Below are 15,220 nucleotides of genomic sequence, written 5' to 3' on the forward strand. Positions count from 1 at the left end.
ATAAAATGCACAGGTGTTCCTTCAGGAGCATCACCAATAAAAAACACATTTTTCACTTTACCTCCTAATAGCTTCTTTAAACCTTCAAACAATTTCATTTTTGCAATAGTTCAACGCAATTTCTTTTTAAAATGTGCGTGGCAATTTAAATGCAGTCTGTCTGAAGCACAAAAATAAACAATGCCTGACTGCAGATTAAATCTGCTCCATCAGATGGAAGAGCCCAGGGGCAGAATCAGGGTAGTTTGAAGTATTCTATGTCTCTTATACTTCAGATCAAGAGGCCAGCAAGCTAGCCCTTGGAGCCACTCTTGATTGAAGTGATGCAGTTCCAGTCCCTCTCATCCAGGCAGAAGAATAGCAGGCAACAGGACATCACAGCAAGGCATGAGTCCAGCAAAGCAGCAGTCCTGTGGAGTGGCAGTCCTTCAACAGCACAGCAGTCCTTCTTCTTGGTAGTCCTCACAGGTCCAGAAGTGCACTTAAGTGGTGGTGTCAGAAGTCCAGTACTTATACTAAGTTGGGCCTTTGAAGTGGGTTCGACTTCAAAGTCAAGTGCAAAGAGATCCTCTCTTCCTGCCCAACTTGCAATGGCTCCAGACTCACTACATGGGGGGTATGTAGCCCTTTGTGTGGGGACTGGACACAGCCGATTAGTGAGTCTGAGTTCAGCTCCTCCCTGCCACCCTGCCAGGATAGCCCTTCAAGTCAAACATAAACTCCCATTGTGTGTGGCTGTCTAGTGGGAATACACAAACCCCAACTGTCACCCACCCAGACATGTGATCAGAGACAGGCAACAGACACCAAATGGCTAAAATAAGAAACTGTAGCTATCTGAAAGTGGCACTTTCAGAATTGCAATTTGAAATCCGACTCCACAATCAGTTTGGATTTTAAATTGTGATTCCAGAGACACAAAACTTGGAAAGCCTACATCTCCACTATTAAACATTACTCCTGGACAACGGAATAAGGTAATCCCAATCGTATGCTATGGTAGAGATAGCCCTTGCTGCAGTGAACAATGAATTTGAGAATATTTCAGTACCAGAACATGTAGGACTTAAAAGTACATGTCCTGCCCTGCCCTCTGGGCTTTCCTGGGCCTAACCTAGTAGGGGTGAGTTATACGTTAAAAACGGAAGGTTGGGGCCTGGCAAGAGGTTTACCCTCTCAGGTCGAAATTGCAGTGTAAATTGCACACACAGGCTCTGCATTGGCAGGCCTGAGCCATTGTTAGAGGGCTACTTAAGTGGGTGGCAGAATAAGTGGGCCTTGAGGTGGTTGCTCATGACTACCTTAGCTACCTTAGCAGTAATTAGCCTGACATAGGAATAAAACAAAAAAAGAAAACACGAGTTTTAGGGAACCTATACGTTTGTCGTAGTGGAGAAAAGGGGAGAAAAAGGGAGTGAGGGAAGATCACCGGTAATCAACCACCAAGTGTTTTCCTGGACCAAAACCAAGTTAACTGTTTTAGCCTGTTATATGGAGATTGGTCACCTTTCCCCTCCCTGCTTACGGAAGCTCTTCCAGCAAGCCTCCCCTTCAGGAACCACTCCCGAATACGGCCACATACCTCGGGTAGCCATGCTCCACCAGGAGCGCAGCTTGTCAGCGAGTGATGTCGGATAAGGTCTCACTCCCTGCTCTGCTTTCCTGGGTACAGTGTTTGTTCCTGGTTCTCCACCAACAGTGCAGGTGGTTGCGTTGTATCTCCACTCCGGATAGTCTGGATCGAAACTCTCTCCCGCTTCCAAACCACGACGAGCATCCTCCTTCCACCACAAGTTCATTAGGAAGCTGGTCTTCGCTGTTTTTACGGCCACACCCATTGGAGCATATGATCCCTTCACATGACCTAAGGTAGTTTCCAGGAAGCATGGGGAATTAAAGAGCTCAATACTAACTCCTGTCGTGGGTGACTGCAAATAGAACACATGGGAAATGTAAGGAGGTAAGGGGTCACTATCTCCTTCTTCCGTGTCCAGGGGCGGCCCATCGTGACACATAAAGCCCCCACCCCCCCCCCCCCCCCACCCCCCCCCCAGCAAGTTCTCTTTTGGGGAACTTGTTCACTCACCCTAGAGAGAAAGTCAGCATGCCCATTGGAGGCACCACTACGTTGCCGGACCTCAAAAGAAAATGACTGGAGGGAGAGGAACCACCTTAGAATGCAGGATTTATTCCCCTTATTGCGGCTTAACGAGAGGAGAGAGGCATGGTCCGTATACTGTATGAAGGGAGAGCCCTTGAGATAATAACGTAGTTTCTCTACTTCCCATTTGACAGCAAGGCACTCCTTCTCGATGATGGGGTTGTTCTTTTCATGAGGGAATAGCTTTCTACTAATGAAGAGGACCAGGAGTTCTAAACTATCATTTGAGATTTGAGATAAAACGACACTCAGACCTGAGTTGGAAGCATGGGTTTGGAGTTTGAATGTTTTTGTGAAATCTTGAGACATGAAAATAGGGCTTGAAGTGATTGCCTGCTTGGGTTCCTGAAAAGCGTGACGGGCCAAAGGGGAAGGGTTGTGTAGCTCTTTGGCACCGATGTGCTTCTTAAGGAGTTCTGTTAGAGGGGAGGCTATTTCTCCATAACGGGGTATGAATATCTGATAGTACCCCAAGATCCCTAAAAATGCCTAATCTCACTTTTTGTTGTGGGGAAAGGGTATGGGTGATAGCCTTGACTTTCTCCTCCTGAGGCTCAATAACCCCGTTACCCAGGAGGTTCCCCAGATAGCGGACCTTTTAGTAGTCGACCCGGGACTTCTTGGAGTTAACATGAAGTCTGGCATCTGCAAGGGCCTGGCGGACATTTCGACAATGCTCCAGATCTTTATCCCAATTTGGACTATGTATGATTATATCATCCAAAAATGATGCTGAGTATCCACGTGGATCCCTTAAAACCACATCCATGAGTCTTTGGAAGGTGACGGGAGCACCGTGGAGGCCAAAAGGCAGGACAGTAAACTTGTATAATCCTGAAGGGGTAGAAAAGGCTGTCTTGGCTTGGTATTTTAGGGATAGGGGTATCTGCCAGTAACCCTTGGAGAGGTCCAATGTGGTGATATACTGGGTCTCATCTAACTACTCTATCAACTCATCAACCCTCAGTAGAGGATATGAATCAAACTGATTGATAGCATTCACCACCCTAAAATCAATACAAAATCTCACAGAGCCGTCAGGTTTGGGTCCCAACACTGTGAGTGATAACCAGTTACTATGCGAGGGAAGAATGACACCCAAGGCAAGCATTTTAGTGATTTCTTCTTCAACCGCCTTTCTCTGAGCCGCCGGAATACGGTAGGGACATTGTCGGATCACCTTCCAGGGCTCTGAGGGGATGGAGTGTTCCGCTAAGTGTGGAAGACCTGGAGTGTCGGTGAATATATGTGTAAAGGAAGACAGTATTGGTTCTAATGCCTCTCGCTGGGGGTCGGAAAGGGCCCCGCTGATGTTTAAATCGGGGAGAGTGGTGACTGACTCTTTGGGTTCAGGGGAACCTAGAAGGACAGTCGATGGAGGTGGGCCTAACCATTTTTTTAAAGATTTATATGGAAGATCTGGTTTCTCTTTTTGCTCAGTCGTAAACGATAAGTGGTCAGTCCTATCTGGTAAAACACCTTCACTCCGCAAATTTCACTCTGCATACCTTCACTCCTCATACCATTACAACGCAAGTACCATTACTCGGCAATACTTTTAAAACGCATACCATTACATTTTATATGTTTTTACCACGCTTGCTTTTACAACGAAATTCGTTGTAAAAGCATGAATGATAAAAGTATATGTTTTTAATATTTAAGTTTAAGGTAAGTATATGGTTTTAGTTTGGGACTGTTGGGGTATATGTTTTAGGGGTTCAGGGGTATTTTAAGGGTGGGTTTGGTTTATGGGGTGCACAGTGTATTTTTATTGTATGGTATTTTTAGATTATAGGGTTGATTTTGGGGGTGCTTGGGTATTTTTAGGGTTAAGGGTGTACGTTTAAGTTTTGGTGTGTAGGGGGTTTTATTAGGGTTCAGGGTGGGTTTTGGGTTATGGGATTCAGGGGTATTTTTAGGGTTTAGGGATAGGTTTGGGTTTTGGGGTACAGGGGTATTTAAGGGTTCAGGGCTAGGTTTTGGGTTTTGGAGTACAGGGGTATTTTTAGGGTTCAGGGGTAGGTTTGGGTTTTGGGGTACAAGGGTATTTTAGGGTTCAGGCCTAGGTTTGGGTTTTGGGATACAGGGGTATTTTAAGGGTTTAGGACTAGGTTTGGGTTTTGGGGTACAGGGGTCATTTAGGGTTTAGGGCTAGTTTTGGGTTTTGGGGTACAGGGGTAATTTAGTGTTTAGGGCTTGGTTTGGGGTTTGGGGTACAGGGGTATTTTAAGGGGTAAGGGCTAGGTTTGGGTTTTGGGGTACAGGGGTAATTTAGGGTTTATGGGTAGGTTTGGCTCTTGGGGTACATGGGTATTTTGAGGGTTCAGGGCTAGGTTTGCGTTTTGGGGTACAGGGGTATTTTTAGGGTTTAGAGATAGGTTTGGGTTTTGGGGTACAGGGGTATTTTAGGGCTCAGGGTTAGGTTTGGGTTTTGGGGTATGGGGTATTTTAGGGTTCAGGGGTAGGTTTGGGTTTTGGGGTACATGGGTATTTTTAGGGTTCAGGGTAGGTTTGGGTTTTGGGGTACAGGGGTATTTTAGGGTTCAGGGCTAGGTTTGGGGTTTGGGGTACAGGGGTACTTATAGGGTTCAGGGGTAGGTTTGGGTTTTAGGGTACAGGGGTATTTTTAGGGTTTAGGTATAGGTTTGGGTTTTGGGGTACAGGGTATATTTATAGGGTTAAGATGGGTTAGTGTTTAAGGGTGTTGGGGTATTTTAAGGAGTAAGGGTGGATTATGATTATGGGGTGCAGGGGTATTTAAAGGGAGCAGGGTGGGATTAGCACACGATATGAGACATGGCATGAAGGGCGGAACGTACCACACGCCCCCAACGTTTGTCACACCCCCAGCACATGCCCACAGCACAACGCAGACACGCCCACATTTTACATTTTAAATGTATATGGTGGGCGTCTGCATAGCCTATGTCCTTCTGCTGCAACTGCCCTTTCCAACGCTGTATTGGGTGTTGTGATTGGTGCTGTGGTTCCTGAGATTACCCGCCTCAAAGGTTTGGGCTCTTTCTTTATTATATTAGTATGGATATATATATATATATATATATTTATATATATTTTAATAAAGTACTTTTACAAAGTATATGACTTCACCACACATGCATTTGCATTGTAATGGCATGTGTAATAAAAATATATGCGTTGTAAAAGTTTGAGGAATGATGGCTTGCGGAGTAATGGTACTTTCGTAGTAAAAAATGCGGAGTGATGGTATGCGGGATGAAAGAATGCGGGATATCGTCATATATTCGTCCTATCTTCTTTGTGACTTCGTAGGGACCTTTCCACTCTTAATGGGTTTTTTGGAGGGATGAAGGTAAAAGCACCAATACCCAGTCATGAACTCGTAGGTGTCGCCACCTCTTCCCTTCGTCATAAAAGGTCTGCTGACGTGTTTGAGCCTTCTCTAAATTGGCATGGGCGAATTTGCGTAGTTTGTGGAGATGTGAACGTGGGCCGTGAGTGTAGTCCAAGAGGGATCAATTCTCTTCAGGTCTTCCCACTCCCATGCCTCTTTGGTCATTTCAAGATGGGTGCAGGGTTGCCTCCCGTACAGTAGCTCAAAGGGAGAGCATCTTAGGCTGCTCTGGGTCTGACAAAGAATGATGAACAGGGCCAAGGGGAGAAGCGCGTCCCAATCCACCCCCTCTGCTGTCATCATCTTCTTTAGGATTAGTTTGATGGTACCATTATACCTTTCACACAAACCATCCATTTATGGATGATAGACAGATGTTCTTATCAATGTGATATCGAGGGACTTACACACCTGCCGCATCAGACTAAAAATTTATGGGGTGCCTTGATCCTTGAGGATCTTGTGGGGAAACCCCACTCGGGTGAATAGTTCTACCAGTTTCTTGCAAATAGTGGTTTTGTTGCATATGGCAAAGGTTTTGGGGTATCTGGTGGTGTAATCAATAATAACCAGGGCATGGACATTCCCTTTTTTGACCTGGGTAATGGTCCTATGAGATGAGGTCCATTCTTACTCGTTCAAATGGCTTCCCAATAATGGGGAGTGGCTGCAGAGGAATGGCAGGAGGGCGATATGGCATATCTCACACCCCTGGCAATACCTCATGATGTTAGGGTGTATGCCAGGCCAATAGAAATGCTTCAATATGGTTTGGCTTGTTTTCTGGGCCCCATGTGCCCAGCTAAGAGATGACTATGGACGAAGAACAGCACTTGGTTTCAAAGTTTGGGGAACGAGTAGCTATTTCGGGTCGGAGGGACCTCCTTTTCTATACAGTAAGTCTTGCTCCACCATGAAGGTGGGATATGTATCAGGGGTTGGGGTGGGAGAGAATGCTTGTTGCCACGCTAGCATAAGAGTAGGATCATTCTTCTAAGCATATCAGAAACAGCGATCTCCTTGCCAGGGAGCCTGAGTAAGAAGGATAGGGCTTTTCTTGATTGAAGTCTTAATTTTCTGGGTGAGGAGAGACATGAAGTGTGGATAATCTGTCCCTAGTATCAGTTTTTCTGGCAGTGTAAGAAGGACCCTCACAGTGACCTGGACTTCCTTATCCTCGGGTAACCCGACTTTGATTTTAGCAAGGGGTACTCCTTTATGTCCCCATGGACACAGCAAATGAGTACTTGTTGTCTTGGGAGTATGCTTTTAAGACTAATCAATGCTGATTGGATGACCCACTGTCTAAAGCCGGAGTCGAGTTGAGCTCTGACGTTGATTCCATTAGTAACTAGACTTACATAGAAAGATGTCCCAAGTTCTTCTGTATGCAAAACATGTTTGGGTAAGTAACTGACATCCATCAGCTCCTCTGCATTTTTCTTCTGGGGGCAGTGACGGGCTATGTTTCTCCAGGCCTTGCATTCGAAACATTGAGCTCCTTTGGTGGTCACTACTTCAGATTTACTAAAGCGGGTTTCGGTGTTTCAATAGGGGTCTTTGGGTATTTTTTTCTGGTTTGGCTGGGTGGGGGCGTCGTGCTTTATCACTTTCCCTTAGGTTAGGTTTTGGTTGAGCCCAGATATATGTGGTTGCCATTTCAACTGCTTGCTCTACAGATAGATGGTTGTGCTGTCGGAGCCATCTTTGAGGAGAAAAAGGAAGAGCCTCCATAAATTGTTCAAGATATATGAGGGACATTATCTCCTCTTTGGTTCTGTCTTGGGGTTGTAGCCATTTATCCACGCCCGTCTTCAATTTAAAAAACAGGGTCATGGGACTATCCCCTTGGCATCCCTTCTCTTTTTTTTTGCGTCTATTCCCAGGTGTTCTAATATGATCTCCTTTATCTCTTTGTATGGAGTGTTGCCCTGGGGATTGGTGACTTTACAAGCTGCCTGTGCCCCGCCGCTTAGCAAGGGTGCCGGAAAGAAAGGCCATTTCTGTTCGGGCCAGCCTGACGCTTTAGCAGCGCGTTCGAAATTCAAAAGGAACACATCTGTGTCTTCCCCGGGTTCGTATTTCTGAAGGGCCACAGAGGGGAAACCACCCTGGGATCAACCCTGGTGATGGCGAGTGGGTCCTGTCTCTCTGACATCTTTTGGAGGTTCTTCAGGTGTTGGGGGATTGTAGTAGTGAATATTTCCCTATCGGCTTGGGCCGCAGTCATCTACCTCCCTATAGCCCATTCAAGTTTCTCTTGTCCCCGTATCAGTTGTTGTATCAGGTTGTCCATTTTACTGGTTCAATGGATCTGTGCCTGCATTCTCCACCATGTGTTATGGGCACAGAGGGACAGAAAGGGTTTTCTGATTAAAGTAAAGTGTTTTATTAGTGGTAGAGGTACTACAAACACAATACAAGGGTTTCAACAGCTTCCGTCTTCTCTCCAGAGGAAGTGGTGTGGATGGCTTCGTCCTTTCATATGGATGATGGACCTCAGTAATTAGCTCAACATAGGAATTAAAAAAACAACAACAAAACCACTGGATTTAGGGAGTAGTGGATAAAAGGGGAGAAAGAGTGAGTGAGGGAAAATCACCTGTAAACCACCACCAAGTGTTTTCCTGGTCTAAAACCAAGTTAACTGTTTTAGCCAGTTATACAGAGATCGGTCACCCTTCCCCTCCCTGCTTATGGAAGCTCTTCCAGCCAGCCTCCCCTTCCCGAACCACTCCCGGATACGGCCACGTACCTAGGGTAGCCATGCTCCTCCAGGAGCGCGGCTGGTCAGCGGGTGATGTCGGTTGGGGTCCGACTCCCTGCTCTGCTCTCCTGGGTCCGGGCGTTCAGTTACTTCGACGGCATTTGTTCCTATTTCTCCAACTACTGGTGCAGCTGGTTGTGTCGTATCTCCACCTCTCCGGATAGTCTGGATCGAAACTCTCACCCGCTTCCGAGCCACGACGAGCATCCTCCTTCCACCACGGGTTCATTAAAAGGCTGGTCTCCTCTGTTACGATGACACCCATTGGAGCATATGATCCCATCACATGACTTGAGGCAGGTTCCAGGAAGTACAGGGAATTAAAGGGCTCAACACCATCTCCTGTCGCAGTTACTGCAAATAGAACACAGGGGAAATGTAAGGAGGTAAGAGGGCGCTATCTCCCTCTTCTGTGACCAGGGGTGGCCCATCGTGACACCCTAGTTCACTCCTGCTCTGAGGATGCTGAAGCAGGAGTGCAAGAATCTGGCAAGAGCCTGGCGTAAGGAGTATGGCCCTGGGGATAAACTTATGTTGAGGAAAAAACAAAACAATTACTATATGGCTATAGTGCAGGTCAAAAGCCTTTACTATGGGTCCAGAATTGATGCAGCGAAGAATAACTCAAAGGACATTTTTGCCATAGTTCAGAGTTTTATGGCTTCCAAAGTGCAATCAAGTATGATGCCATCTTCTGCCTCTTTGTGTGAAGATGTGGGCAATTTTTTTATGGAGAAAATTCACACTACTTAGGTGTCTTTTACTTCTTGCAAAATGGACTCAGGTACCCCCTTGTTTGCCCTCTTCCCCACTCGTTGGCAGCATTTGTCCTTATTAATCTACCTAGATCACTCAAAATTTTAAAGGGTTTGAAATCAGTATCCCCTTCGGACCTCTATGCTGCAAGCCTTTTGGCTGCTGTGGCGGACATTGTTAATCCTGAAGTCAATAGACTTATTACCATGTCCTTCCTTGAAACTTTCGTCCCGGCAGCCTGGAAGCAGGCCATGATTCTCCCCCTCTTAAAAAAGCCTCACATAACACCCTGTGTCCGGCAAACTACCGGCCAAATTCCCTTTTGCCTAGTGTGGCTAAGGTATGTGAGAAAGTGGTCACTAGACAGCTGACCAATTTTGTTGAAAGGTCAGGCCTTCTCCATCCTGCACAGTTGGGTTTCAGGGCTTCTTTTAGTACTCAGTTCTGGTGGAAATCTCCTAAACCATCCAAGACTGTTTGGATGCTGGCAGGAAGGCTGCCTTGGTTTTGTTGGACCTCTTGGGGCATTCGATACAGTTCACCATTGTTAGAATTGGGGGTCTCTAGTTGGCACAGGTAGGTACTTGTGAAAAATAGAAACCATCTCCTCTTGTGAGGATAAGGGGATTACACTCCTAAAATAACCCCTGTTCACCGCCTTGGTAGCTTGGCACGAGCAGCAAGGCTTTATCTCGGAGGCTTTGTAAGTTAAGCATTTGTGACCACATACAGCAACCCAGTGGCAACACTACAAATGGACACCACACAAGGTTTTATATAAAAAATAAGGCTATTTTATATAGAGTTACCACAAGACCAATGAATGATAAAAAGAATCAACAGTACTTTTAGATGTCAAGAGTTCTGGTTAAAAGTGGAGAAGTGTGGCCCACTGGTTAGAAGCGGCAGACCCTGAGGCAGAAGTCGGCCCGGGACCAGGGTTCAATTCCCGACACGGCAGAGTCTTGGGTCAATGTCCGCGGACTCAATAATTCTCGCCTAGGTGCCTACGCTAACCATGGGTCCAACTCTGCAACTCTGGGCAATAGCTTGCTTAATCTCCACAACGGCCCCAGCAGCGCCGGGGATGCCTGGCTTCAGCTTGGGGGTGCCCTCTCACAGGGAAAGCCAGGACGGGTTCCCCAGCGGTATACAGCGCCAGGACGCCACGTAACGAGGTAACAGTGCGCTTTACAAGTATACATACATTACATTACATTACAAAAAGGCTTAAATCAAGGTTCTATGCGAGCCGATACCCTGGACGGGCTACAGCATTGTTGAAATAACTCAGCGTCTAGCAAATCCAGCGGACTGCGTCGGTACAGGCCCACTCAAATGTCGACAGACTCAGTCACAGTACCTTTTACTTGAGGCGGCCGGCACGGATGTGCGGGCCGGTTCCGGAGTTCGTCGCGGTGCAGAAAGAAGCGTTGCAGGATGCGTTGTCCCTCGATGCGGTGCAGGCAGCGGGCCATTGACAGAGTCGATGGATCCAAGGAGTGCGTTGCAGGGCAAGAGGTTCTTCGATGCGGTGCTTGCAGCTTGCGGTGCGGCGACAGAGACGGAGTTTGGGAGCTGGCGTCGATCAGTCCGGACAGTGGTGCAAGTCGGGCGGTGCGTCGCAAAGCGTTAGAGGCGGTGCCCAACTCCGGTGCGCTCATAGGACTCGGAGTCAGCAGCGGTGACCGCGTCGGTCAGACCAGTACCAGTCGGTGTAGCGAGGAATTGCAAGTTGCGGTGTCCACCAGTCACGGTGCAGGCAACGGCTCGGTGACGGCATCAGGACGGAGTCGGTGAGCTCAGAGCTTGCGTCGTTCGAAGAGGGCATTGCTTGATGCAATGCCTACTGGACACCGGGCCGGTCGTGAGAGTCGGTCACAGCTCCCTGCCTCTGTAGCCACTGAAACAGCGTTTCCAGCAGCAATTCACAAAGGCTGGTGAAGTCTACTGGTCCTGAGACTTTGGTCAGGGGGCAAGCTCTCTTCCAAGCCCTTGGAGATCTTTCCACAAGTTGAAAGTAAAGTACACAAAGTTCTTTCTCCTATCTTTGGCAGTCAGGCAACCACTGCAGGCCAATCCCCCAAGCAGCACATCAGCTTGGGAATAGTCTCTCCTCAGTTTCTTCAGGTTCCTTCTCCTCAGCAGAGGTTTTGTCTGTACGCCCATAAGTGATCTAATTTCATGGGATCAGGGTCCCAATACTTATACCCCAAAATCCTTTTTTCTCTGAGGAGAGAGGGGCCTGTGCCCAGTCAAAACCAGTTCTGAAGCACTCTGTTTACCAGACTTCTCCTTTCCTTTCACAATGCAGGGCAGGAACATCAGACGCACCACAGAAGGTGGAGCCAGCATTGTTTAAGGAAAGTACAGCCCTGGAGCACTTTGTTGACAGTCTTCCTTCTCTTCTTTCAATGTGCAGGGCAGAGACATCAGATGCACCACAGGGGGTGGAGCCAGCACTGTGGGGGGAGGGCACAGTCCTATTCAGGTCCCAGGTGCAACTACTCCCTTCCATCTAGATGCAGATCTCCCTATTCACCACCGGGCTGCCCCAGCCTGTCTCTTGGAATCCCTCAGCTCTGTCACTCACAAACCAGACAAAGGAATACACAACCTCGCAGAGGCAGGCCCAAATGGTTAGGCAAGCAAATACCTACTTTCTAAAAGTGGTACTTGCAAACACAGAATATTAACATAAACTTTACTAAAATGTGTATTTTATTATTCTGAGTCCAGGCATACTGAACTCGAATTTCTACCATGTTCTCTGAGTCTGCTAGGATTATAAACATGTAATAATCTACTAGCCCATTCTTGCCTATGGAGAACAGGTAGCCTTGCAATAGTGAACAACGAAAAATGGCCGTAATTCACTCTTAGGACATGCTACACACATCAGGGCTTGTCCTATCTTGTACTTACAATGCACCCTGCCCGTGGGCCTACCAAAGGGGTGACTAATATGAAGTCAAGGGAAGGTTTAGGGACTGGCAAGTGGGTGCACTTGCCCAGTCAGCATGACAGTACTAGACTGCACGCAGGCTCTTCAATGGCAGACCTCAGACACGTTTTATAAGGCCGCTTCTGTGGGTTGCACAACCAGTGCTGCAAGCCCACTAGCAGCATTTAGATTGACACGCCCTGGGCATACTCAGTGCACTGTAATAGGGTCTGACAAGTAAACCGAATATCCAATCATGGAACTACTAATCAATACATCAATTTACAGTAGGGAGCACTCGCACTGTGTCACTGGACAGCAGTGGCACAGTGCCCAAAGCATCTAACACCAGCAAAAACACATGAGGGAACAGCAAAAATGGAAGGGAGACCCAAGCCAATGGTGCCAGGTCTAACACCCATGCATTGTTGCTTACCCGACTGGCTGAGATTGGTGTATCAGGAGTCGCCTGGAGTTAGCTCAAATCCTTCCTGGAGGATCTGACGCAGCAGGTGAGGCTCCCACCATCTTTCTCTTCACCGAAGAATGTGACCACTGGGGTCCCACAGGGTTCTTCCCTGAGACCTCTTCTTTTTAATATTTATGTTTCCCCTCTGGTTCAGCTGGCTGAGGACTTAGGTGCGAAGATAGTCGCATACGCTGACGATACACAGCTCCTGTTCGCATGCTGAAAAAACGAGTGCTCTACTTCTGCCGACAAACTTTGCTTGACCGCTGTTTTTCGATGGTTGGATGCTGCTGAACTTAAATGTAATGAGGAGAAATCGGAAATCCTCCTTTTTGGAAAGTTTCCCCCTTGGTTTAGGGAAACACACTGGCCGTCCGATTCGGAGCTTACTGTCTCATCAGGGAATCCCGTCAAGAATTTAGGGGGTTGGTTCGAGGAGAACCTCACATTCTCGACCCAGAATCAAAAAGCTCTCAGGGACCTGCTTTGGATTATAAAAAATTCTCAAGAAATTCCTCCCCCTTCTCCATCAGTTGGCCAAGGAGACAATCACCTGACCCCTTAATCTTTCTAGGCTAGATTACGCCAACACTTTATACATTGCCGCCCCAAGCTAGTTACTAAATATACTGCAAGTGGTGCAGAACGCAGCCCCCAAGCTTGTCCTGAACATTCCATTCAGAGGTAGCGTGAGATAACATCTTCGCGCCCTACACTGGCTGCCCATAGCAGAGAGGGTTAAATTCAAGTCATTAGTCATTGCCCACCCTACTCTGTATGCCACAGGGCCAGGTTTCCTTCAGAAATGTTTTCTCTTTTACACCCCCGCAAGACACCTGCGTTCCTTTATACAACTTCTGGCCCAAGTCCCGTGCTTTTGCTTGCAAAGGAGGGGTGGCAGCTCTCTGGCTGAGAAAGCCATTTTACCCCAGAATATGCTGCCTCTCGCTCTCCAACGCACTCAGGACCCTATTCTTTTCAAACAGAAGCTGAAATCTTTAGTATTTCCCTAGATCTATCTCCTCACTATGTCTCTCAAGGTTCGCGCCAGGACACTCTTGCAGTATCTGCATGCGGTATAAATGAAAATAACATAACATAAGTGCTGCGGCCCACTAGTATCATTTAATTTACCGGCACGAGGCACGTGTAATGCATTTTACTTGGAACTTATAAGTAAATTAAATATACCAATTGGGGATAAACAAATATTTCCATGTTTTAGGGTTAGGGTACATGCACTTTAGCACTGGTTAGCAGTGGTAAAGTTCTCAAAGTCCTAAGGCCAGCAAAAAGGAATTCAGAAAAAATAAAAGAGGAAGATAAAAAAACTGGGTCGAAGGGCACCCTAAGGCAGTCAGGTCTAACGAGTATAATGATAATAATGATAACAATTATAAACATAACAATAACACATAAATATTAATAAAATCACAAATATTAGACAACTAACACAATCAATAAATACTTTCACCTTGGTATTGAAATTCCTCTTTTGACATTTGTAAATGCTGTTGATAACATGTCACTATAGTTTTCTTCTTATATTAATGTTGTTTTCCTTTTTCTTACGGCAGGTGTTTGTATGTGGTGATGATAGTACATCCAAGCAAATGGTAATGGACATTTCCCGCTCTCTTGGGCTATCACCACTTGATCAAGGATCTTTGCTGGCTGCCAGAGAGGTAGAAAACTACCCACTTCAGCTATTTCCGATGTGGAGGCTGCCGATTTACATAGCGCTGGGATTGACGGTCTCCCTGTTCATCTACTGCGTAGTCACTATTGTGATATTCGCCCATGTTAATGATGGGCAAGACGTCTCATTTCGAATAGCAATTTCAATTCCTAACAAGGTCTTTCCCATAGTCTCTCTCATGCTACTTGCCTTAGTTTACCTTCCAGGTATATTTGCTGCAATTCTTCAGTTGTACAGAGGAACAAAGTACAGCCAGTTCCCTGAATGGCTGGATCGATGGATGCTATGCAGAAAGCAGCTTGGACTGGTAGCCTTGGCCTATGCGTTTCTGCATGCAATCTATACCCTGGTAATACCAATCCGCTATTATGTACGCTGGAGGTCAAACAACTTTATTATTTCACAGGTAATGTTTTGATTCAAGTAACAATGCATGTTTTATCTACTTTTTTATGATTTAAAAATTATTTTAAATCTTTTTGGAACAGATGTGCACATTCACCCTTGTGCTTCCCAGTGACATCAAAACTTGGGACGATCTTACACTAAAATTGATAGTTAATTCATTTTCCTTTTTCTGGGGTAAGGAAACAAATTTCTTCTTCTGTCAGATTTCAGCAGTTTGGTGTGAAAACACAAATTCCATTGGGCTATGTCTCCGGAGACCCATTCTCATTGCCAAGTAATGTTCAAACTGCTATGAACAGTAGAAAGTGACACTAGAGTAAGAGGGTTTTTATCAATCCTGCATTCTTGAATTTCAATTTGCCTCTCTAACTCCTGTGATGGGATCTTCAATTACAGATAGAGGGAAAATCATGGGATAAGATCATAGCTAGCTGGGGGTTGAGGGTTAATGAGTAGGCTTTCTGAGCGGGTCGATGGCAAAGAAGATGGGGAAATAGGGAATAGGTGGCTGGGATGTAACAGTAGAACCGCCTGAGGCAGCTGGCAATGACTCATGGTGGTGAAGTTTGGGAGTTTTCAGTTTATAATATATTGTGACTGTTATTAGGTAGCATGAGGCTGAACTAAAGTAGATTCC

The 15,220-nt window shown here is 46.4% G+C and overlaps 1 protein-coding gene across 4 annotated transcripts in view; it reads left to right on the top strand.

Moving 5' to 3' along the window:
* Positions 1-15,220, top strand: part of LOC147688935 (metalloreductase STEAP4-like) — a 412,832-nt gene that overhangs the window by 215,225 nt on the left and 182,387 nt on the right. For all 4 annotated transcript variants that reach the window (XM_086941832.1, XM_086941829.1, XM_086941830.1 and 1 more), the window contains one exon: positions 14,054-14,581. In XM_086941832.1, coding sequence (XP_086797958.1) covers positions 14,054-14,581 — 528 coding nt within the window. The remainder of the gene's footprint in view (positions 1-14,053; positions 14,582-15,220) is intronic.

This window comes from Lissotriton vulgaris, chromosome 10, assembly GCF_964263255.1.
Source record: "Lissotriton vulgaris chromosome 10, aLisVul1.2, whole genome shotgun sequence".
Lineage (NCBI taxonomy): Eukaryota > Metazoa > Chordata > Amphibia > Caudata > Salamandridae > Lissotriton > Lissotriton vulgaris.